A 23,339-nucleotide genomic window follows, 5' to 3' on the forward strand; every position below is an offset into this window, starting at 1 on the left:
TCGTCTCTTCCTCCACAAATCTGCACACCATCACGCGCGCCAGCGTGTCTAAGTCGCACCACCAGCTCTCCTCTCGTCCGTCCAACGACCACCCCGGCCATCCTCACCCACCCCCCGCCTTTCCCCTCCCTCCGCACAATGAACCGCCACAACCCAAAGATCATGCCCGTCCTCTCGGGCGACGACACGCGCTACCGCCGCCGCTACCGCGCGCTGAAGGACATGGTCAACGACTTGTCGGATGTGAGTCTCGCAGCGCTTTTTCTAGTCTCCCACACTGCTGCCTCTCCGGCTCGTGCCGCCGCTGTGCAGCCGCACACTGCACCCGCGGCCGCACCGCAACGACTCGGACCCGCAACGACTCGGACCCGCAACGACTCGGACCCGCAACGACTCGGCACTCGCTGCGCTCGTAGCCCTCGCGCCTCGCCGCTGCGCGGCTCGTCCGCTGACACCAGGAATCAAACCTCCTCGCTCTCCGGGTCTACCAGATCCAACGCCGGATCTACGACGCGTACATGGCGCAGCACGGGCGGCCGCCGCCGCCCGTCCTCGTGCCCGAGGGCGCGAGCTGGACGCCGCTGTGCGACACGTCCCCGTCCAAGGCTGACGGCAGCGTGCAGAATGCCACGCATTACCCTGCCGACGTGGGCCGGCCGCGGGCGCCCGAGACGAATGGCCAGCAGCGCGGCAAGCTTGCCGAGCGCGAAGCGCGAGAGGAGCGGGAGGAACGTCAAGAGCGCGAGAAACGAGAGGATCGTCAAGAACGCGACGAGCGGAGCAGCGACGACGAGGCGCGCGACGTAGACGCCGAGATCGAGGATATGATGGACGACTACTGATACTCATGCATGTATGTATTTACTCGCTACGCTACACTACGCTGCTGCGCTGCTACGCTGCTACGCCTCGGTCTGGACTACGCCTCGGTCTGGATCGTCGCTGCTGTCAGCTCCGCCTCTCGTTGCACTCACGCTCGCGTGTCTTCTTCTTGCCCGGCAGCCGGTCCATCACACCCCGCCCGATCCACTTGGCACTGCGGTACGCGCCAACCTGCGCCATGCCGCGGCCGCGGCTCTCGAGCTGCCGGCGGTGCAGCTTCTTCATCTCGCGCTTCTCCGAGCGGTCAATCACGCCGTCGTCGTCAAACGCCTGCTGGCGGTACGCGATCTCGCTTTCGCCCTCGACAGCCATCCACGCCTGGAATGCGTGCCGGCGGCCCTGCGACAGCCGGAGGTTTTCGTGGTGCAGGTCGAGCCCCGGCGTGAACTCCATGCGCGCCTTGATCGTGCCGACAACCTCAAACTTGTGCGTCCGCAGCGTCTGGTCGTTGATCACGTTCTGCTGCAGCTGCTTCATGTCGTCCGACACGATGACGGGCAGCTCGACCTCGGCGTCCTGCAGGTCCGTCAGGTCTTGCAGCCACAGCACGGCCATCGCCTCGGGCTTGCCCTTGCCAATGACCTTGCCGAGGCCCGTCGAGCCGAACTTGAACCACACGTGCGCCTGGTACCGGTTGTAGATGGGCATGTAGAGCGGCTCAATGTCCCAGACGATCTCGCCGCCTTCGTCTTGCGCTTCGCGCTTGCGCATTTTCTCTGTGCTCTCGTTCGTCTCCACCTTGAGATTTACTTCGCGCGCCTCCCATACGTCCCGCTTGGCCGGGTCACCGCACAGCCGCACGCGGCTGATCGTAAGGGTGCCCGTGTCCCACCCTCGCAGGCGGTCGGGCAGTGTCGCCTTGATGCCACGGAACGCGAACGAGATGTTGGCCTTGCCAAAGCCCACGCCCTCCTGGATCGGATACATTTTCTTGATGCTGGAGCAGTCGGCGAACACATCAGCGAGGTTGACGGTCACGATGCCCATGATCGGGTCGGACTCGCGCAGGCGCGAGTCACGGATTACAACGCGCACCTCAGTGGTGCGGAAGTCGCGGATAAACACCTCAGTACCCGCCTCAAAGTACGGGTTGACGCTGTATTGCTTGACGCGCGTGCGGTACACGAGTGAGTCGTTGACAATAAACTCGCCGTAACCACTCGGCAGGTTCTCGGTCTGCTCGCTCGGGTCATCCGTGTCCTGCCCGGCCTCGCCCTCGCGGTCCTTGCCACTCTTGCCCTCTAGGTGCTGACGCTCGAGGTTGGTAACCTGGTGGAGAATGATGGAGAGAATGCCGCTGTTCCACTCCGGGTCTGGACGCGTCTTGTCGAGCGTCGGCGCCTCGGGCGGCATGAAGTCGCGCGCGGGGTTGGGTGCCGCATCGCCGGGGAGCATCTCCTTGGACGGCGCGGACACGGGCGCGGGCTGCGCCTTGGCCTCCTCGATCGTAGGCAGGCGCTCGTACTTCTTGTCGAGCGGGACACGGTCAAAGTAGCCGATCGACCACACGAGCTTGCCAGGCATCTCGTTGCCGTCCTCAAAGCCCTTGAGACTGTCTTCGCGGCGGTACATCTTGTTGGGCTTGGCCATGAGCTCCTCAATGGGGATCTGGACACGACCGACGAGGTCGTCGGCGCTCATGTTGTCGCTGTCCCAGAGCATAGCTACAAGCTCCTCCTGGCTGCGCACCTCATCCATCGACACAAGCAGGAACGCTGTCTCCTCGTACACAGGGTTGAGGTCCTGCAGGATGATGCGGGTCGAGTACAGCGGGCGGCCGTACTTGGCGTACGCAAGGACAATGTAGGGGTCCGAGAAGCCGTTGCTGTCCTGAGCCGAGAGGTCCTCGCAGTAGTGCACGGCGATGACGAAGACGCCCATGGCGTGCGTGTCGCCGACAGTGCCGCTGAGCATCTCCTTGATGTTGAGCGTCATCGACTTGGGCACGGACAACTCGGCCGTGCCGGCAGCAATGCCGTCTTTGACGAAAGACGAGATAAGGGGAAGGTCTAGAACATTGGGCAGGTGACGCGACATGGGGATGGCCGAGACCTCGACGGAGGGGACGCCGCAGAGGGCAAAGGTTACGTTGCGCACGAACGGCGGGTCGGGGATGAACTGCACACGGAGGCGGATAATGCCGAAGATCTGTTCGATCTGGATCCAGATAGGGATGGGGATGTGGAACCAGTCGTTCATGCCGAGGAAGAACTGGATGAGCATGTGGATGTTCTTGGATCGGTCCTTCTGGCCGGGAAGCGCCGAGTAGGCGAATGCTGCCTCAAAGTTGTAGTAGTCACCCGCCTGGTCCTCCTCGATCTCTTTGCCAGTCGTGTCCTTGAGCTTGACGTCCTGGCCGTCGTCGATCCAATCCTTCTTCGGGTACCCCTTGTCTCCGGGCTGGTCGGGGAGTGCACGGATGCTGGTGATGCGCAGGGCGTTCGAGCCCTGGTCGACATCGGTGATGCGCACGGAGTCGACAAAGCCCGGAAGCGACTGCTGGAGAATGTCTTCGACCGTGTCGGCAAGCGGGATGAACATGGTGTTGTCGATCAGGCCCCAGACGAGTTGGACGAGGTGGTTGAGCCACTCGACGCTTTCGGGCGTGGGGGGCACCATGGCGTTGCCGCGCGTGCGGTGCTGGTCCTGGCGGATGGCCATGACCTCCTTCTCCATCTTCTTGCGGTTAATGGACATGAAGGATGTGACGGCGACGCCAGCGCCTCCGACGACGGCCGACCGGAAGCAGAAGCCCCACCACGAGCTGCCCCACGACACGAGGATCCAGAGGACGACGAAGCCGGCGGCGACGAGCTTCTCAGCGGATTCGATATAGCCGAGAATGTCGGTGAGGCCCTTTGGCGCAGGCGGTGGGAAGTCGTAGTAGAGCACATTGGTGCCCATGATCCGGGTGTGGGACGAGTCAAAGTCTGCGAGGGTCAGCAGGCGTACTACCATCGCCGCGGTGAGAGCGCAGCGAGAGAGGAGAAACGGGAGTGGTGTGAGAGCCAGTAGTGCACCCAAGAGGAGTGCAGAAGCTCGCGAGGAAGGTGCCGAGGGTATCCCAGCAGCTGCAGAACAGCGCGTTGGTACTCACCCTTGGGGTCGGCGTCCTTGACGACGATCGCTTTGCCGGTGATAGGATCGCGGACGCGGCGCTCGCCCTTGCTGCGCTTCTTGAAGCGCTCGGTTGGTTTCTCCTGGTTGGCATTCATCTGCTCCATAAGGCGCGCCTTCTCGTTGGCGCCCATGTTCGCCGAGGTCTTCTCGCCGCCGCCAGGCTCGGCGACGGCGTCGTCGACGGGCGCCGCCTCTGGGGTGAGGCTGCCGCTCGAGTGCGCGAGCTCGCCGTTGGCGCGCAGCGCGGCCTCGCGCTCCTGGAGGATGCGGTCGTACTCGTCTGCCTGCTTCTCGTGCTCCTGCTTGATGCCGGCGTAGTCCTGGGCCTTGGGGACGCGGCGGAAGTTTGAGTACCCCATGCCGTAGACTTTCGGGGGCGGGGCAGCGGGCAGCTTGGGAAACTCGGGGACAGGGGAGCGCTGGCGCGAGAGCTCGGGGCCGGTGGGTGCGGTCGGCGAGGCTGCGGTCGGCGAGAGGTGGGAGCGGGAAGGGGAGGTGGGAGAGGTGGCCGAGCGAGCCGATGGCGAGGCGGGGGTGGCGTACGACGGGGGGCCGGGAGCGGTCGCGCGCGCCGGCGTCGTGGGGCTGCCGGGCGCCGAGGCTCCCGAGGATGAGCGCGCGCCAGCAGAGGGCACGACGACGGGTGTGCCCGAGCTACCTGTCTGGGTAGCGTCGCGGGGCGAGTCAATCGTGCCGGCCGTGCCGCGGCCGTCGCCCTTCTGCGCGCTGTGGTGCTGCGGCGCGCCGGACGCGACGGCAGTGTTGGCCTTTGCGGCGTCGTGCTCGCCAGGCATGTTTTCCGAGTTTGTGCCTCTGTGCGGGGCGGCGCCGTTGGTCGTGCCGTTTGCAGCGTCCATTGTCCAAGCTGACGGCGGGGAGTGGGGGTTAGCGGAGGATGTCGAGTTGGAGGGTGTGCGCTTGTGTCTGAGAGAGGCTAGCCAAGAGGGAGAACGACGGAGACGAGAGGAGGCTGAGGAGGAAGAGGATCGTGGACGCATTGTGAAGAGATGGGAGGACGGAGGGCTTGGCTAGGGGAGATGGGCCATGACGTATATGAGGCGGCGTGTTAGGTGGGGTTGTGAGGGTGGGATGTCCTCTGTAGGTGATGACGATGCTGCAACTCTGCTCTCACCGCTATTATCTATCGCCTAATCACCGCTGCCCTCCGCTACATACCATCAGCGGCGAGGCCCGAGGCGCACCCAGGCCCGAGTGAGGCGTGAGGCGGCGCCGGTGCCGAGCTATGCGGCGTAGTGGGGTACGCGGTGACTGCGCAGAGTCCAAACGTCCACTCTAATGACGTCGTTGCGATCGACTGCGCCAGCTCACATGTCCTCCGATCCACCGCATGTGCCAGTGTACATAGGCGGGCACGTGACAAGGCGGGTATTTATGGAGCTGGCGCGCAGCAAAGCGAGCGACGTCCGGCGCGTCTGGTTGATAGCGGGCGTCGTCGCAGCCTAACACGCACGCGCACAGTGGAGCCTGCCTCCTGCCAACTTGCGCCCCGCACCGCGTCGCGATCTATTACCACAATGCATACAGAAAAACGTCTATGCCAGGCGCGCATCAAGAGCTAGTACAGACACTCGGCAGCCCTTTTGGTATGGGTATGATGGACTAGTCGAACGACACCTTGGTGCCGGTGGGCTGGACGATGCCGCCGGTGCGTGCGCCGCCACGGGGCGCGCCGCGGCCGCGGCCGCCGCCGCCACGACCGCCAAAGCCGCCACGGCCGCCGCCGCGCCCGCCGTACCCGCCATCACGGTCGCCAAAGCCGCCGCGGCCACCGCCACGGCCACCGCCGCGCCCGCCAAAGCCGCCACGGCCACCGCCACGGCCGCCGCCGAAGCTGTCGCGGCTCGTGTCCTTGGGCGGGGCGTAGTCGATGCGGATGCGGCGGCCGGCGAGCTCGGCGCCGTTGAGCGCAGTGAGCGCGGCAGTCGCTTCGTCGACGCTCGCAAACTGCACGTAGCCAAAGCCCTTGGGGGCGCCGGTGTCGCGGTCCGTCGGCAGCGAGACGCGCTGCACGTCTCCGTGCTCCCCGAACGCCTCGTACACCTGGTCCTCGGTGATGTCGAACGAGAGCGAGCCGATCCACAGCGTCTCGGCAGGCGGCGACTGCTTGTCGTTGAACGCCTTGGCGCGCGACGCCGTCTGGTCGCGCTTGACGGCGTAGTTGACCTTGAGCCAGCGGCCGTCGATCTCGGCGCCGTTCATCTCGGCGCACGCCTTGGCCGAGCTCTCGAGGTCCGCGAACTCGACGTAGCCGAAGCCACGCGACTTGCCGTTTTCGCGGTTGAGCATGACGCGTGCGTCGACGACCTCGCCGCACTTCTCAAACTCGGAGCGCAGCCAGTCGTTGTCAATGTTCCACGACAGGCCGCCGACGTAGACGTTGGTCGACACCTCCTCGTCGCCCTCGCCGCCCTCGACCTTGGCCTTCTTGGCCGGCGCCTCAGCCTCGTCGTCCGCCTTGCGCTTGCCGTTGGTGACGGGCGCAGCGTCCTTGGACTCCTTCGAGTCAGAGTCCGAGTCCGAGTCGGATGAGTCAGAGTCCGAGGACTCGGACGACTTCATCTCGGCGTCCTCCTTCTGGAGCTGGACCTCCTCGGCGGCAGCGTCCTCGTCCGACGAGTCCGAGTCCGAGTCAGAGTCGGACGAAGCAGCCTTGGCGGCGGGCTTGTCCTCCTCGTCGTCGCTCGAGTCCGAGTCGGACGAGTCAGAGTCCGACGACTCGGCCTTAGCGGCCTTGGCGGCCTGGGTGTCAGCCTAGTCCCGTTGCTCGGTTGCGTAAAAACTCACAGGCTTCTCCTCCTCAGACTCGTCGTCCGACTCGTCGCTGCTCTCCTCGCTCGACTCGGGCTCGGGAGTGGGCGTCTTGGCCTTCTTGGCCTTCTTGTCCTTCTTCTCCTTCTTGTCCTTCTTGTCGCTCTTCACCTCCTTGGCCTTGACCTCCTTGACCTCCTGGGTGTGAGCGGTGATGCAGTGACAACGCTGCAACAACTCACCTTGACAGGCGCAGCCTTCTTGTCCTTCTTCTCCTTCTTGTCGATCTTGGGGGCAGACTTGTCCTTGGCCATTTTGAATGTAGTGTACAGGTGGATTGGGGGGGGGGGGGGGGGAGAGGGGGGGAGAGTGGGTGTTGGGAGGTCGTGTGTTTTGGGCGAGAATATTTATTCAATCTGCCTTCTGGAAATTATGCAGGCCCAGGGTTGCGGGGTTGCGGACATCCACCCCACCTCCACCGCAGATTTTTGAATCTCTCCAAGGTTTGTTATGTAAACAATGCGGGCCGGTCCAGTGTCCAAGTCATCGGTCCAGTGTGCCAGTGTGGGGATGTGATTGGGTCTGCATGGTTGTTGGATTGGGCTTGGCAGATGCATTGCGATGGAGTCGCGATGAAAGCTCGCAGCAGACGCGACGTATACAAGCGAGACAAGCGAGATAACCATATGCGAGATCGCCCCGATCGCCGCGCCGCTCCACACCGTGCGCCACGTCCACATCCCGCTCCTCGTCACCCATGCATGCTCATGCTCGACATACAAATCTCCAATCGCGCAGCTACTTTTCTATATTCCGGACCCGACCATCCGCGCCCGATCTACACCTCACTCAGAGCTTGGGCTTGTTGGCAGCGCGGTCCATCATGGCCTTGAGCTCGGCGGCGGACTCGTGCAGCGCAGCCTCCATCTCCTTGGCGTCGCCGTTGAGCGTCGTGATGCCCCAGCACAGCTTGTCGTCGTGGATCGCGTACGACAGCCCGTAGCCGTCCGGCACGACCTCGCCGTACCCCCACCCGTCGAGGTACTTGGACGTGAGCTGGGAGGTGGAGAGGTGCCAGTGGCCCGACTTTGCAAAGTTGGGGTCGGAGAAGAGGGCGGGGACGTCCTCGTTTTCGCGGATGAGCTTCTTGAGGCCGAAGAGGTGGCGGTCGACGCCCTGCGCGTCGGCAGCCCATGCCGAGTACTGGCCGTGGCGGGTGGCGGCGGCGCGGAAGCGCTTCTCGCGCTCGGCGTCAGAGGCGTTCGGGTCGTTCATGGCCTCGACGAAGGCGCGCGACTCGGACGACACGGTGCGGATCACCTCGGTGCGGCCAAGCAGGAACTTGCGCGTCTGGCACGACTCGTAGCACACACCAGGCGTCTTGTGCAGCTTGTAGTACGCGAGCTGCTTGACCATTTGCGCCCAGGCGTCGGGCGACACCTTGAAGGGCTTGATCGACGACTTGCCGTAGCCGGTGAAGACGGTCATGCGGAGGTCCTGCTTGCAGATCTCGTCGGCGAAGCCGGCGCGCGACTTGTCGATAATGTCCTTCATCTTGGCGTCGAGGTCAAACTTGATCTCGGACCACTCGATCTTGCCCTTGGCCTGCTCGTTGGCCGGGAGCTCGAGAGGGATGACGCCCTTGTCGAGCGACGCGAGAACAAACTCGTTGAGACGCAGAGTCGGGGTGCCGTCAAGCATCGAGTGCTCGCCGTTGAAGCCGGCCTCGCCAGCCTCGTCGACAATGAACTCGTGCTTGTCGAACCAGCGGTTGCGGCCCTTGCCCTTCTGGTCTGGGTGGAGGCCACCGGCCCAGTACGACCAAGCGCGCTCGGTGTCGTTGGTGGGGACGGCGCCGTCGTCGAGGGCGAAGAGGAGGATGGCCGAGTCGATAGCCTGAATGGCGTCGGTGTTTGCCTTGGAGATGGAAAGGAGGTGGCGGCGAGCGTCGGTCCAGACGTCACGGTCGTCGGCGGTCAGGACACCAATGTACGAGCCCTCCTCCTTGTCGGCAACCTGCTTGATCTCCTCCATCGCCTTGGCGATCTCCGAGGCCGAGCGGCCGCCAACCTCGAGCTTGAAGTAGCGGTTGTTGCGGAGAACAACAATGTGGTTGAGCTCCTTGGGGTAGGCAAGGGGGACATCGGCGGGCGAGGTAGGCACACGGACGGCGTTGAAGAGGTACTTGTACGACGCCATGCACAGGGGGTTGCCCTTGACGGCCTCGGGCTCGAGCTTCTCGCTTGCATGTCAGCACTTTTGCTCTCGTCACTCTAATCTGCTAGTAGTCTGCGGACATGACCGAATGCCGGGCCGGGGGGGCGCTGTATGGAAAAAAGAAAAAAAAAAAGTCGACCACGGTGGCCGATTTCCGGGCCCGATGTTGCCGGAGTGGACCGGAGACCACCACCGGCGTTGGGGCTGGGTCGTGGGGCCGAAGGTAGGACCGACACGATTGCGATGCGGCGCTTCGTGCAATCGTGCACACGCAATCACTATCGTGTACGCCTGCATGCCTGCATGCCTGCATGCCTGCATGCCTGCAGCCCAGACCCCGGCGGGCGCCCCATGCACCAGCCCCCTGCTGCTCACCCGGCACCTCGTGCACCTCGTCCGATCGACCGGCCTACCTACTCACCTGTCAACGAGCTTCTTGAACTCGACCACGGCGCGGGTGAGCTGGGCAGCACGCTCAGTCTGGCTGGCGCCCTTGCCGATCCCCTTCTTGTGGATGTAGAAGTAGGAGACGTTGGGAATCAGACGGCCACGGTAGCCAAAGTAGGCGACGTCGTTCCACCACTCGGAGATCCAGTTGTCCTTTTCGGCGGCGCGCTGCTCCAGACGGCCCTGGAGGACGCGGGAGAAGTCGCTGTTGGCGAACTCGCGCACGGCCTTGGCCGAGTGGGCGTACTGGTCGCGGTCGGAGAGGGGGAGGAGGGTCTCGAGGTACTTGGAGAGGGTGGAGGCGAGGCGGGGGACGGGGAGGTGGGGGATGGAGCCTTGGCTCGCGTAGAGCGGCTTGTCGGACTTGGGGGCGTTCTTCCTGGCCATGGTTGTGGAGAGGTTGCGAGTGGAGTTCTGAGGGGTGAGTAAGAGATGAGAGGTAAGAGGAGAGAATGAACGTACGCGAGACGCCCCGGCGATGGTGGCGGAGAGACGGGTGTGTCTGAGCATGTAAAGAGGGATGGAGGGGGCCAGAGATCGGCGGGGCTGGGTACGAGGGGGTTAAAAGTCACTCGGCCGTGGGCCGTGGGGGGGGAGGGGCCAGTGGGGTGGGGCGGCCAGGTGGAGGTCGGGGGCTAGTGCGGGAGCCGTATTAATCCACCCTCGGGCTAATAGGGCTAATTCAAATAGGATATAGGCGAGTGGCTCTCGAATCCTCCAAGATGGGTGAGATATTTGGCGAGCAGCCAGGGAGCAGCAGCGAGCGGAGAGCGGAGGGAGCGGGGAGAGCAGGGGACAGGTTATGAGTGCAAGAGGAGTGGGACAGTAGTGCACCACACAACTCTCCGCTCGTCGTTATATGCATGCTTCGTCGTCGTCGTGCTCGTCGTCGAGCTGCTTGCATCTCGCCACGGCTATTTCGCCCCGGCAACGATTACCCGGGGCGGATGGCCGGGCGAAGAGCGGATATAGCCTCCACATTCGGGACATTCGGGAATGTGGGCGTGCGGGGCGACATGGGGGCGATGGGGGTGCCTCGAGTTAGTTGTTGGTGCATCCGTGGAGGCGTGGAGGCCGTCCTCATCGGCGGATCGGAGTAGAGTCATCATCTGATGTCCTGAGGCGGCCAGGACGGAGAATGGACGACGGGGCCATGTGGGATATTTGGAGATGTGGAGGATTTGAAGAACTCTGGACGTTGCTCACCTACCAGCCCCGGACGACGGCACCCCGAGCCGCGGTACGCAGGTGGGGAGATGTGGGCAGGCTGACTGACGGCTGATGGCTGATGGCAGATGGCAGATGGAAGATGGCAGACGACGCGGAGCGGAGGCGACAGTTGCGGCAGCTTGATTTCACCGAGATTGTGGAGGCATCATGAGAGGGGAGGGTGGGGACTGGGAGGGGGCTCGAATCGCAACTTGGAGATCGTTCTGTGGGCTTGCTGGGATCGAGCTATCAGAGAATGCAAACCAAGGGGAAGCTCACACAAATGTGAGTTCTGTTACCAAGCTCATCGCTCGTACTCGACGTCAGGAGCAGACAGTGTCCTCGTCGTTGTCGGTACATCAGTAACCACTCACGCCTAGCACTCACGACCGTCTCACAGACAAACTACTGCATCTCTTAAACTACTTACGCCGCCGACCAAAGTGAGTTACAGCTAACAGTCGGCGGAGAAACAACATGACTAGTGGGGTATCCAATATACGGCAACTGGTTTGTCGAAAATTGTGCAACTGGAGCATCGTGTATGGCAAACGGGTGTCGAAAATGTGGCAACTGAGCAAAGTCGAAGTATACGGCTGGTGATTGTCCGGAGCGGCAATGTCCGAGGCGTGCGCATTATAATCCAGTCGGCCTAGTAGCTGAATGGGATGAGGAAGCCGTAAATCAGTCCAAGGACGCGAGTTATAATACTGTACGTGAGCGCTGACACTACAACCGACGCACCGTCTGGCACGCGGAAGGGTGAGAGCGCCCACGTCTTGGGGCGGGGGGTAATCACAATCGCGTCGGTCGGCTCATCGGCCTCGTCGAGCGTCGGCAGCTCGACACTGCTGGTCGCGCACGGCGTGCATGGCGTGCACGGGCTCTCGCTGTCGAGGGACGAGAAGGATGCGTCGAGGGACGGGAGCGTGTCGTCCGACGCAGTAGATGTCTGGCGGGAGGAGGGCGGGCACGGCTTAGGCGTCGAAGAAGCCCGGTCGTCGTGCAGCAGGACAGCACCCATCTCCTCCTCGGTCTCCTCGAATGTCGGGCCCTGAGGGCGGAATCTGCTGCCCAGCACACAGGGCGGGATCTTGAAACGGCGCGCGTCCCAGTGGAGCTCGTCCGACTCCTCACTGCTTTCGCTGGATTCGCTTAGCGCCCGCCCACGTCTGTTGGAGTGACGACCGCGAATGGGAACGGAGCTGGTGCGGGACATGGAGGAGGACGGGTAGCACTCCATGATTGGCGAGCGTCCACGGCGTCCGCGAGGCTGGGCGCGGACCGAGTCTTCATTGTCGAGCGTGAGCGTAGGGAACTCGCGGCGGAGGTCCTCGACCGTATATGCACGGCCAGCAGCCGTCCAGTCAATGTCGGGAGAAGGGGGGCGCACGCGTTCCTCATCCTCCTCGCTCGGGGGGTAGTCGTAGTCCCATGGCTGGCGGAGGAAGGCAAGGCCAGGGATCGCGCTGCTGGCTCTAACTACGGACCCAGCAGCGGTACGGAGAACAGCCGCGGCGTCGGTCGAGTGTCGACGGAGTGTGCGGCCCATGTTGCCGACCCGGGTGGTAATCCGCTGCCCCGTCTTCCACTGGGACTTGCGTTTCTCGATGGTCAGAACTGACTCTTGGTCTCTCCAGGTTACGCGCTTGGCCGGTGCGCCAAGGGAGCCAGTTGATGAGTCGGCGCTCATGATTCTGCCCTCCCTGTTCTTTAGGATGGACCTGGGAGTCACACTGCCGTCGGCTTTCGTCTTGAGTGGAACAAAGTCGTTGAGTGAGACTCTATTGCTGAAGGCGAGCGATGAAGCGCGCGCGGCGATCTCGGGGTCGTATGATGCGCGGTCGCCGAACGTGAACGAGGATGCGCGCTTTGGCTTTTGGGGAGTTGATGTTGACGCGGTTGCGGTGGGACGAGGAGCGGCATGGTCGTCCGATGCATCGATCTCAGCTGGTGACTCGCACAAGATGTGGGTGGTTGCCTCCTTTGGTCAGCCCCAAAGCTTTCGACGTCACGCGCCGCGTCCCCCGTCCCCATCAATCCATCGCTTCTCGCCCCGCCCCACGAGGAGGGACGCACGGTGCACTCACCCCAGTACCAGGGCCCACGATCTCCGTGCGCTCGACGTCGCCACCTATGTCACTATGGCCGACTCGTGCGGCGTGGCGTATGCGGAGGCGCAGGGCCGGCCGCTTGTGGGAGTTGGAGGCTTGAGTGGGGGCCATGACCCGTTCAACAGCGGCAGTGGGTGACGTCGAGGCGCCTGCAGGGGAAGGGGATGGCGTTTGGCACGTCTCAAGAGAGAAATATGTCGAGGAAAAGGTGCGCGCACGCACGGGCGTGGTGGGCCTTGGGTAGCGCGTAGTGGGCGGAGACAAGACACGGGTGCCGAGTGCTAACTGGGACATGGTTGAAGTGGGATGGAAAGAGAGATGAGATGGGGATGGAAGAACGAGCAAGCTGCTCTTATGAGGAGATGGGGAGAGGGATTACAGGGGGTGAGATGCGAGCGGGAGGGCTGGCAGCTGACAGCTGGTCGGTGAATGGGAATTGCTGGGAGGGACTGAATGGCCAGCGAGACAGAATGGCGCGAGAGCAATGGACTAGATCGTCCTGCTCGCTGTTCTGTCTGCACGGCGTGCTGGAATAACACAGCAAGCGTCACCGGACCGATGCAGGAGAGGGATGAATTGAGTAGTCTGTGTGGATTGAATGTGAAGCGGACTAGCGAAGGGGACGGGGTGAGTGTCGGTGGCTGTCTCGTATTCTCTCTGTTCTCTGTCTCGCCCGCCTGCCCGCCTGGCCACCTGGCCACCTGGATTAACACGTCCATCCCTCATGCCATTCGCATCTCAGCCTCCTCTCCGGTGCAATGTTGGCGCTTCTGCAGCCCTACGCTGCTCATGAGCGATCTGCGACAGAGCTGCAACACCAGAAAATAGGGAGTGGGACACGGCAGCCGGCGGAGACGGGCCTCTCGTGCCATTGTTAACCAACATCTCGCTTCTCATTCAAGATCCCTCAGCTGACCTTGGCGTCCGTGTTTCTCCTCCCTGTCCTCGTCGACTCGAACATACCGCATTGTCAACGCCGCACGTGATGCGTCGGCGTCGAAAGCGAGGCCGCAGGCCGCAGGCCACGGGCCGCGAGCCGCGAGCCGCCGGCAGCGGTCGCAGTGCATACCGCACCAAACACGAATTTCGAAGATGGACCTGGGAGGTGGAGGCCCCCAACGCCACCGCACGTGGGATTACGTACTCGCGACGCGTCGAGACCTGACGTGTTTCGACCTCACAACAATCTCGCAACCCATCTCTTTCCTCCTTCCCCACGCCACGATGTCCGCGTTTCCCGGCCGCCCGCGCCGCGCCGCGCCGCCCACCCGCCCAACATTGACCGACGAGCAGCGCGGCGAAGTGCGCGAAGCGTTCGAGCTCTTCGATACGGACAAGGACGGATTTATCGACTACCACGAGCTCAAGGTTGCGCTGCGTGCGCTCGGCTTCAACTTGCGTAAACCCGAGGTGTTGAAGCTCCTGCGCGAACACGATCGCGGGGATGGGTTGATGAGCCTCGCGGACTTTGAGAAGATCAGTGCGTCGCGTGATCTGAAGGGGCGGGGGCGAGGGGAGTCGGGATGGGGGATGGGGAAGAGGGAGGAGGAAAAGGAAAGAGAAAGAACAGCCAAACTCACACCAGTGACGGAGAAAATCCTCGCGCGCGATCCAATGGAGGAGCTGCGGCGCGCGTTTGCGCTCTTTGACGACGACCACACAGGCAAGATCAGTCTCAAGAACTTGCGGCGTGTGGCCAAGGAACTGGGCGAGCATCTTGGAGACGAGGAGCTGTGAGTGTGCTGTTAGGCGTTAGGCGTAAGGCAAGCGCCGCTGTGTGCGGATAGGGTGGCCAAAGCGCCAGCCCTCGCAGAGGACTCGCTCACACCAGCCAAGCAATGATCGACGAGTTCGACATGGACGGCGACGGCGAAATCAGCCAGGAGGAGTTTATTGCCATCATGCTCGATGGCGAGTAGCGGCACGCAGTGTATAATGGTCGTCTATGTATTCATCCCAGTGTTCTACAGCTCCAAGTCTACATGCTCGTGCTCGTCCGCGACATACCCCTCTTCTTCAGGGTATCGTGGCCGTGTACGCTCAATATCGTCTGGCGTGAGCATCTCTAGCCTCTTATCGTGCATCCACGCGGATTCTCGCGGACTCACCAACAAACGACTCGTACGCCCACTCGACCGCCTCCGCCGCCCAATAGAAGTCGCAGTGCTCGCTCACGTCCAGCTTGGTGACCTTGAGCACGCGCACGTCCTTCTCCTTGTTCTTGAGGCGCTCGAGCAACGGCTCACAGAGCACGAGGTAGTCGCGCCCGCCATGGTAGATCGAGAGCGGGGGGAACCGCTCGTCGTACCACCGTTCGAGGCTGTCGTCGAGCGTGCACTTGCGGTCTGCGAACCCGCCTTTGCCGCACCACCAAAAGATGGACGCCGAGCTGACGGGCGTCGGCGTGAAGCGGAACATCTTGGTCTTGCGGCGCAGAAGCCAGTTGGCGTCCGTCCAGCGGAAGAGGAACGCGAACATGATGTAACCCAACGTCGCGAAGATCCGGGCGGGGCAGTAGTCGTACGCCCAGCGCATGAGGGGGATGAAGTCGAGGACGCCGAAGAAGCGCTTCCACGCCGGCCACTCGAGACGGTTCAGCGCCGTGAACGGGAAGCCGTGCGTCAGGGGACCCGCATATACCGCCGGCGCGAGGGCGATGAACACGCTCAACTTCTTGCCGAGGTTCGGCACCATGCCGAGCGAGAGCGAGATGAACGTCAGCCCGTTGCCCTGCGAGTGTCCGATAAACGCGATCTTGTCGTAGCCCGTCTCGCGGCACACGTGGTCTACGAGTGCGGGGAGGTCGTACATGGCCAAGTCGCGTATCGTCCAGTCTGGAGTCAGAGACGCGGATTCGCGAGCTTACCCCAGAAGCGCGGGTCGCTGCGCGAGTAGCTCCGGTGCCCCATGTCGAACACGCCGCGCGTGTTCCCCAGGTATACCTGATACCCTTTCTGTTTTGCGAGCCAGAAGGCGAGCGAGCGCTCCTCGGACGTGACGAAGGAGCCCGAGGACTGGAACAGGCCATGGAGGATGAGCACGGGGAAGCCGCCGCGCCCGTCGGCGTGTGGGCGTGCGTCGGGGTCGATGACGCGGTGCATTCTGCCGTCAGCTAGGTCTTGTGTGTGCCCGTCGCTTGGCAGCTCCGATGGCCGGTTTTGGTTGCACGACTGGATGCACGCCGGCCGGGCCGGTCGTACCACCTAGACACACCTCAGATAAAACCCGTCTTCGGTCTCGACCGTCTGGTTCTCGATGTCCATGCCGATCTGGCGGGCGTAGTACTGCGGCTCTTTGCTGACCTTGGCATCGGCCTTGGTCCAGTACTCTGCGTCGTCCCAGTCGTACTTGGGCCTGACGGGCGGGCTGAGCCAGTTGGGGAGCAGCATGAGAGCCTCAGCAGCGAAAGCCCATATCACGACGCCGACGAGGAAGATGGTCGAAATGACGAGGCTGATCGTCTGGCGGACACCGAGCCGCACCCAGTCCCAGTAGGACATCGGCGTGACGGGTACGGGCGAGTACGTCGAGAGCGAGACTGGCGGGAACGTCGGGCGCAAGAGGTGCTGCGACGGCGTGCCGATGCGATCGATGAATATGCGCCGCAGGATGCCGCGCCCGCTCCGGTCGCTCGCTGCCGAGCCCGCGCGACTGACCGGGGGGACGGGAGCCGCAAGCCGCGGCGTCGGCGAGAGCAGCGGCACCTGCTCGGCGAGCCCGTTTCCATTTGAGGGACCAACGAAGCCGCCGTTCGCGTACGGGTACGCGTTCACGGGCGTCGAGCGGCCCTCGTCGTCGAGTGCGTACTCTGGCGTTTTGGCCTCGGCGGGCGGCACCACCCTCTGTATGGGCGTGGACGCCATGGCGGTGGAGTGAGGTGTGAATGGGAAGGTGCTCGGATAGTGGCGCGATGGGTCCGAGTGCGGAATGCGGGGGCGGGGAGGGGAGGGCGATGAGGGTGGGGAGTGAGGAGATGTGGAGGAGCGCCGGAGTACGAGTGAGTGTGAGACAGACAGATGAACAGGCGGACGTCGTTATCGTCTCGGCGCACTCGACGCGGTCATGTCAACAAATCGCCGCGAGTGGGAAGCGCGCACGTGGGGCCCTGAGAGGCACAGGGTGGTGACGTCGAGCGCGGGACAGCGATCGAGGAGTGGAGAGGTAGCGTGGGGGGCGTGGAGATGAAGAGATGAAGAGATGAAGCGATGAGGAGAGCCTGATGGGTGGCGAGGGGAGGTGTGGAGTGATGATGGAGCAAACAGGAGATCAGTGATTGCCGGGGAAATCGTCAAGTCAATGGAGCACATGAGCACCTCGGTCCGATATTTCATGTGGGAGCGCGTGTCGCAATGAGCGTTTCACGCGCCTGCGTGCCTGCTCGCGCCTCCCTGCGCATGCTCGCAGCATGCCATTATTGACCTGGCTGCGAGACTTTGCCGGCTGGACTGAGCTCGGAGGTTGATCATGTGCTCGGCGACGCTCCACGCCGCGTTCCGCCTCATTAACCAAGATCGGCCCAGGCTTGCCACCGGGCGGAACCAAATACTCACTGCGAAGCCCTCCTCGGGTGGCAAACATGAGTGGCAGTCACCATCTCTTCAGTTCTTGCCATCTCCTGTCTCCCACGCTTCTCTCTGATCTCTCCACGTCGGCCTTGTCTCAGAAAGCGGCGGGCATGGGCCTCACTCGTTCCCAACAGCCCGTGCGACCCACGGGTCCCCGCCCTCCCTCTATATGGTCACGCGCGCGCGACACGCCTCCGCCCGTCCCTCCCAAAACACCCCGCGCAGCATCAATGTCACCGCCGCCCTCGGCACCCGGCGCGTTTCCAGTGTCCAGAGCCCCGCCCTCTCCACGCTCGCCGCTCTCTCCACTCGCTCGCTCGCTTGCTGACCTGCCCCCTCCCCCTGTACCGCCTGTCTTCCGCAGTCCCTCCCTCCCCCCCTCTGTCGCCGCCTCCACCTCCACCACAGCCGCGGACGAGGGCTCGGACAGCTCGGCCTCTACGGCTGCCCGCCTCAGCACGCCGAGGAAGCGCTTCATAGTGCGCTCGCGCGCACGGCCAGCCCCATCACCTCGTCGGCGGAAGAAGGAGCGCGAAGAAGAATGGGAAGATGTGCGCCCCGGCATGTCTGCCACCCTCTCCTACCTTCTCGCGCCCCTACGCCTGTTTCTCACTCCGGTGCAAATGATCCTTACTCCTGTTCTATGGCACATCCTCAACATCGCCATCATGGTGTGCCTCGTCGCGCTCGCGTTCTTCCTCGCCCAGGCGTGGCTCCGCCGTGCACTGGCAGCCATGTTCTCCCCCGACTCGTCCCTTCCCGGCGCCGTCGCGCTCCTGCCTTTCCGCGCCCTTGCCACTCCGGCTTGCTTCATCACTGGGATAGGGTGTGATCTGTCGCTGCTTACTGCGCCGAATATGACTGCTCGGCCGTTCTGGCAAATGGCCAGCGGGGGAGCAGAGGTGGATATTGCGGCTGTCTCGCGGGGACTGAGCAGGGAGGCGAGACAGGCAAAGGATATTTTCGAGAGTCTGACAGCACTTGGCGACGGGCGGATGACAGCGGGCTTGGGGCATGTGCGGTGAGTTTTGCGAGGTGAGCACCGACTAACGACAGTATTCACGAGCTGGGTATTGCTGTACAGACCGGCTCCACGCTTGAAGACCGCTTCTTCATCGGCGCCGAGCTCATCGAGGTGAGCGTTGACCCTCTCTTCGGCTGACAGCAGCTTGCCGATTTGGCCTCGGACATAACGGACGAAGTCGTGACGATCAACGCGATGAGCGTGAATGTCTTCTCCTGGCTCTTCTGGGAGTTTTCGAACCTCGTCTCGCTGCTCTCTCTACCCCCCTCCCAAAGGCCCAGCAGCCATCGCCTCGGAGCACGCCTCGACTCCCTCATCAACCGGCTCGACCACGAGCTCGACCGCCTGTACTTGTCAGTCGACAGTGCAATCCCCCTCGCCGCTAGAGGGCGGGACAAAGGCTGGTCGCTGCTACGCCAGCTCAGCGAAGTACACTCGGACCTGAAGGCGGAACACGACCGCTTTCCCGGCTGGCAGCGGGCGCTGGACGTCTCGCGCCGCTTCTTCGCGGGCGGCGACCCGTCCAAGCTCACGCGCATCAGCCGGGACTTGGACTTGACGCGCGCAACCATCGGGGGAATAGACGAGACGAGCAAGAGCCTCGAGCGTGTACGGATCGACTTGACGGCGTTCCGGACGCAGGTGCGCTCGTTCAAGGGCAGCGTGATGGGGCTGCATCTTGGTGCGAGCGAGGAGATCGGGCTGGGCCCGGAGCAGGAAATGCAGATCTTGACGGGGGTAGTGGAAGAGCTTGGGCTTGCTGTTGGGCGGGCGAAGCGGCGGCCGGCGAGCGACGACCGGTTGATCGAGGCGTAGGCTATAGATTGTAGACTTGTAGCTATGAGCAATGCCAGTACATTTGGGCGTGATGACGCTTAATGGATCACAGTATGAAATAGTAACGGGTAGATTTGAGCCTACATCAGAGCTTGCCCGCGGACGGGAGCTCAACAACCTGGTCGACACCCGGATACGCCGGAAGATTCAGCTCGTGCTTCTTCGCAAGGTTGCTACTGTCAGCCTGCTCCACATCCACCGTACTCAGGCACGAACCGGCCCCCGAGCCAGTGCTTGCCAGCGTAGGTGCGCACGCCCTCCTTGGGCGCGGTGAGGCTGACGAGGACGGCGGGGTCGATGGTCGCGACCTCCTCGCCGTCGCTATTCGTAAGGGGCTGCCGGCCAGCCTCGACGCCCCACCCCGAAGGAATGTCGACGGAGATGATGGGCGCCGCGCTCTGCGCAAGCGCAGAGAGCACGGTATCGAACGGCGCGCGCACGGGGGGATGGAACGAGAAGCCTGCGTCAGCGAGCCAGGTGGAGGAGGGAAGGAGACACACCAAAAATAGCATCCAGCACGACGTCGGCGTCGCGCAGCGCGCCCGCGAACGCATCCGTGTCGACTACAGGGATGCCGAGGTTCTGCGCCTGCCGCAGCAGGCGGTGGTACAGCTCCTTGCCCCCCGGCTTGGGGTAGTAGATCGTGGGGGCGTATGCGAAGTGGTGGAGGTGGCGGGCGGCGACGAGGCCGTCGCCGCCTTGGTTTCCGGGGCCGCAGCAGACGAGGACGCGGCGGTGGGTGTGCGCGGGAAAGGACTTGGCGAGGGCTTGCGCGCAGCTCAAGCCCGCGAGCTCCATGAGCTGGGGTAAGAGGGGGGGGGGGGGGGGGGGGTGGGGTTGGGAGGACGAGGAAGTGCGGGACGGAGGAGAGGGGGTTGTGAAGAGGAAGACCCACCTGGTCAATGGAGAACGCGCCGGACGCGGACATGAGCTCGTCATCGATCTGCTGCGCGAGTTTCTGGCCGATGTAGCGGAGCGACATGGAGAGCAGTTGTTGAGATTATTAGACGCGACAGGTTGAGGCTGCATCTCATGTCGTGAGAGCGGAATGTACGTCATGAGGCACCGTGCCACGCGCGGGCCACGCGCGGGCCACGCGACCTCGGCCACGACATCCACGCCGAGGCCGAAGCTCGGCCAGCTCGGCCTGCTCACCCCCTCTCGCCGACGCTTCTTAATACCTCGAATGTCTCACTCGCGATCACGATGATCGACGCTAGGCCGGCTTTGCCGGTCTTCACCTCCTGCCACTCTGCGCGTCGCCGCGTCGCTGTGCCGCGACTCGTGGCCGTGCCGCGTCTATTTTGATGCGGTGCGGAATGTGGCTGTAGCTCGGCATGTCGCCTCACGGGCAGTAGACAAGTGGAATGGCCGCTACTCGTCACTAGCGTCGCCGAGGTCCGGGGTCGGTGGATGTGGGGCTAGCACTGACCGGCACGCACTGATCCAGCGTTTCGGCTTCACTGACCAGCGTGGTGACCAGCATACCGCATACCGCATACCGCAAGATATAAACAAGCGTGCCGTGTCGCTGTCCACAGCAACTCGCGATGTCGCCACCACACAGCGTATCTCCCGCGGAGAAGACGGACGAGTCCAAGCCTGACATGCCGCCCTTATCAGCGGTTACCACCGTCGACGAGATCGAAGACGTCGCCAAAGACGTCGCCAATGACACTGCCAATGACACCGCGAAAGACGACAGCGCGAAAGACCGCGCCGACACCGCCGCCGGAGGGCGCAAAGGCCCGTCCGGCGCGTATGTTCAGCTCCCCCGCCTCCGCTTCTGGGGCGTCATCGTGTCCCTCATGATCAACATCTTCCTCTTCGCCCTCGACCAGCTGATTATCGCGACGGCGATTCCGAAGATTACGAGCCAGTTTGATGCGCTCAGCAAGCTGACATGGTTGGCGAACGGGTTTTTGTGAGTTGCCCGACCTCTGGCACGACCTTGGCGGTGAGCCTACGTTCTCTGCGCTGGAGACTACGTTCTCTGCGCTGGAGACTACGCTCGCTGCGCTCGCTCGTCCGCCCGCTCGCCCGCGCTAACCCTAGCCTTCCCCTCTTCGCCCTCAACCTCCTCTACGCGCAATTCCTCCAGATTTTCCCCTCGAAACACGTCATCCTCTTCGCCGTCTTCATCTTCGAGGTCGGCTCGCTCGTCTGCGCCGTCGCGCCGAGCATGAACGTACTCATCTTGGGGCGCGCGATCGCGGGCGCCGGTTCGGCAGGCATCTTCAGCGGTGCGATGGTGATCGTTGCGGAAATCACCCCGTTGCACTCGCGCGCGCAATACATGGCACTGATCGGGATCTGCTTTGCGCTGGCGTCCGTCATCGGTCCGCTCGTCGGCGGCGCGTTCGCCGACCACGTATCCTGGCGCTGGTGCTTCTACATCAACCTCCCGCTCGGCGGCGTCGCGCTGCTCCTGCAGGCGGTGGTGCAGCCCGCGCGGGCGCCGATGGGCCGCAAGGCAAGCTACAAAGGCTACGGGGGCGACATGGTGCGGCAGCTCGTGCGTTGCGATTGGGGCGGCGTGCTGCTCGCCATGGGGTGGGCGTGCGCGTTCATCCTCGGCCTGCAGTGGGGCGGGATTACGCGCGCGTGGTCTGACCCGGCCGTCGTCGCGTGTCTCGTCCTCGCCGCCGTCCTCGTCCCTATTTTTCTCGGCTACGAGGCGTGGCTTGGGCCCCAGCGCCAAATGCTCCGCTTGGACCTGTTGCGCCGGCGCAACATCGCCGGCGCGACGGTCGTCGTCTTCTTCCTCTTCTTCGTGTTCATGAGTGCGTCCGCCCCTGGCATCACTAACCCCAGTCGACGTATATTACCTCTCGCTGGCGCTGCAAACGCAGTGGCGGTTCTCCGCGACGGGCGCCGGCGTCCGCCTCCTCCCGCTAATCCTCACGCAGATCGTAGTCATGATCATCACGTCCCGGATCATCCCTTTAGTCGGGTACATCAAATGGGCGATCGTCGCCGGGCCGGCGCTCATAGCCCTCGGCTCCGGCCTGCTGTACACGGTCGACACCCACACGCCCCTCTCCCGCCTGTACGGCTTCCAAATCATCATCGGCGCGGGCATCGGCCTCGCGCTCCAAAACACCATGGTCAGCATCCAATTCGACCTGCGCACCGAGCCCAGCCTCATCGCCATGGGCATGGGGGCGGGCACGTTCCTGGGCTTTGCGGGCCGCATCGCGGGCCTCTCCCTCGCCGGCTCCGTATTCGGGAACATGATCCAAGCCAATTTACGCCGCTACGCACCCACGCTCCCGCCGCACCTCGTGCGCGCGCTCACGAGCGACGCCGGCGCGCTATGGGCCCTCCCGCCCGAGATGAGGCCGGGCGCGCTGCGCGCGTACGCGCACACCGTGCGCGTCGTGTTCCTCATCGGCGTGCCGGGGAGCATTTTGGCGCTCGCCGGCGCCGTGTGTGTCCGCAACGCCAAGATGCCGAGTAAGGCGGAGGAGGCGGAGCGTATGCGCAAGCTCCGCGCGGCGGAGGATGCGGCCGCCGCGCAGCACCAGAAGGAGGAGGCGGGGGCAGAGGGGCCAAAGGGCGAGGTGTAGACACCACTTGGGTTCGTACTTTGCATAGACTAGATAATTTGAGTCCCGGCGTGACATATTAAGCGTGTGGCGCAAACCATGGTGGGATGGTGGGGCGGGCTGGCTCTCCGAGCTCGGCTCGGCGGCTCGGCGGCTCGGCGCGGCGTCGGAGGTGTCATGCTCCCCGCTCCACTGTTGCCAGACTACTTGGTCCACTAGCTCGCCTAATGTCGACAGCTGAACATCGTGCTGACGATAACAACAGCCAGCTGATAATAACAACATGAGCGTGAATTAGCGCGGCCTCAGAGAACCCTGGGCGGCCGTGGCCGTGCGCCGGGGATCAGGGGTGTGTCAGGGAGATTGGCAGGGGGCGGCAGGGGATGGCAGGGGGAGCCAGGGGGAGCCAGGGGCCCAGACCCTGCGTTTCACCGGTCGAGATGGTCGTAATTCATTCAGCGTTGCGGCTGAGCCTCGTCGGGTGCTGTGGCTCCTGGAGACTGCTCTTCCGAGGATGAGGCGGAGAGAGGGAGAGAGGGGAGAGAGCGGAGAGAGGCAGAGAGAGGCAGAGCGGAAGAGGGAAAGAGGGAGACAGATGGTTTACTTT

At 63.5% G+C, this 23,339-nt stretch overlaps 9 protein-coding genes across 9 annotated transcripts; 4 read left to right on the plus strand and 5 right to left on the minus strand.

Annotated features, from left to right (window-relative positions):
* Positions 1-138: 138 nt before the first annotated feature.
* Positions 139-842, plus strand: COLE_04797 (uncharacterized protein; the record flags this gene model as incomplete). The annotated part of the gene is made up of 3 exons (XM_018422434.2): positions 139-243; positions 459-583; positions 617-842. The coding sequence occupies 3 exons, from the start codon at positions 139-141 to the stop codon at positions 840-842; spliced, it is 456 nt and encodes a 151-aa protein (XP_018280897.1).
* A 106-nt stretch (positions 843-948) lies between these two features.
* COLE_04798 (uncharacterized protein) lies at positions 949-4,796 on the minus strand (the record flags this gene model as incomplete). Its single annotated transcript, XM_018420265.1, has 2 exons — positions 949-3,812; positions 3,980-4,796. 2 exons carry the CDS (start codon positions 4,794-4,796, stop codon positions 949-951), a joined length of 3,681 nt encoding a protein of 1,226 aa, XP_018280896.1.
* A 2,824-nt stretch (positions 4,797-7,620) lies between these two features.
* Positions 7,621-9,945, minus strand: COLE_04799 (uncharacterized protein; the record flags this gene model as incomplete). Its single annotated transcript, XM_018422433.2, has 3 exons — positions 7,621-9,013; positions 9,410-9,849; positions 9,898-9,945. 3 exons carry the CDS (start codon positions 9,943-9,945, stop codon positions 7,621-7,623), a joined length of 1,881 nt encoding a protein of 626 aa, XP_018280894.1.
* A 1,351-nt stretch (positions 9,946-11,296) lies between these two features.
* COLE_04800 (uncharacterized protein) lies at positions 11,297-13,052 on the minus strand (the record flags this gene model as incomplete). Its single annotated transcript, XM_018422432.2, has 2 exons — positions 11,297-12,628; positions 12,735-13,052. The coding sequence occupies 2 exons, from the start codon at positions 13,050-13,052 to the stop codon at positions 11,297-11,299; spliced, it is 1,650 nt and encodes a 549-aa protein (XP_018280893.1).
* Positions 13,053-13,982: 930 nt separating this feature from the next.
* Positions 13,983-14,677, plus strand: COLE_04801 (uncharacterized protein; the record flags this gene model as incomplete). The annotated part of the gene is made up of 3 exons (XM_018422431.2): positions 13,983-14,238; positions 14,344-14,491; positions 14,590-14,677. 3 exons carry the CDS (start codon positions 13,983-13,985, stop codon positions 14,675-14,677), a joined length of 492 nt encoding a protein of 163 aa, XP_018280892.1.
* A 45-nt stretch (positions 14,678-14,722) lies between these two features.
* On the minus strand, positions 14,723-16,621 carry COLE_04802 (uncharacterized protein; the record flags this gene model as incomplete). Its single annotated transcript, XM_018422430.2, has 4 exons — positions 14,723-14,808; positions 14,867-15,592; positions 15,625-15,860; positions 15,972-16,621. 4 exons carry the CDS (start codon positions 16,619-16,621, stop codon positions 14,723-14,725), a joined length of 1,698 nt encoding a protein of 565 aa, XP_018280891.1.
* A 932-nt stretch (positions 16,622-17,553) lies between these two features.
* Positions 17,554-19,163, plus strand: COLE_04803 (uncharacterized protein; the record flags this gene model as incomplete). The annotated part of the gene is made up of 3 exons (XM_018425215.1): positions 17,554-18,344; positions 18,380-18,458; positions 18,492-19,163. The coding sequence occupies 3 exons, from the start codon at positions 17,554-17,556 to the stop codon at positions 19,161-19,163; spliced, it is 1,542 nt and encodes a 513-aa protein (XP_018280890.1).
* Positions 19,164-19,269: 106 nt separating this feature from the next.
* Positions 19,270-20,166, minus strand: COLE_04804 (uncharacterized protein; the record flags this gene model as incomplete). The annotated part of the gene is made up of 4 exons (XM_018425732.1): positions 19,270-19,357; positions 19,389-19,644; positions 19,685-19,985; positions 20,080-20,166. 4 exons carry the CDS (start codon positions 20,164-20,166, stop codon positions 19,270-19,272), a joined length of 732 nt encoding a protein of 243 aa, XP_018280889.1.
* An 826-nt stretch (positions 20,167-20,992) lies between these two features.
* COLE_04805 (uncharacterized protein) lies at positions 20,993-22,753 on the plus strand (the record flags this gene model as incomplete). Its single annotated transcript, XM_018420261.2, has 3 exons — positions 20,993-21,108; positions 21,240-21,967; positions 21,999-22,753. The coding sequence occupies 3 exons, from the start codon at positions 20,993-20,995 to the stop codon at positions 22,751-22,753; spliced, it is 1,599 nt and encodes a 532-aa protein (XP_018280888.2).
* Positions 22,754-23,339: the final 586 nt, after the last annotated feature.

This window comes from Cutaneotrichosporon oleaginosum (genome assembly GCF_008065305.1).
Source record: "Cutaneotrichosporon oleaginosum strain ATCC 20508 chromosome Unknown ATCC20508_contig04, whole genome shotgun sequence".
Classification (NCBI taxonomy): Eukaryota; Fungi; Basidiomycota; class Tremellomycetes; order Trichosporonales; family Trichosporonaceae; genus Cutaneotrichosporon; species Cutaneotrichosporon oleaginosum.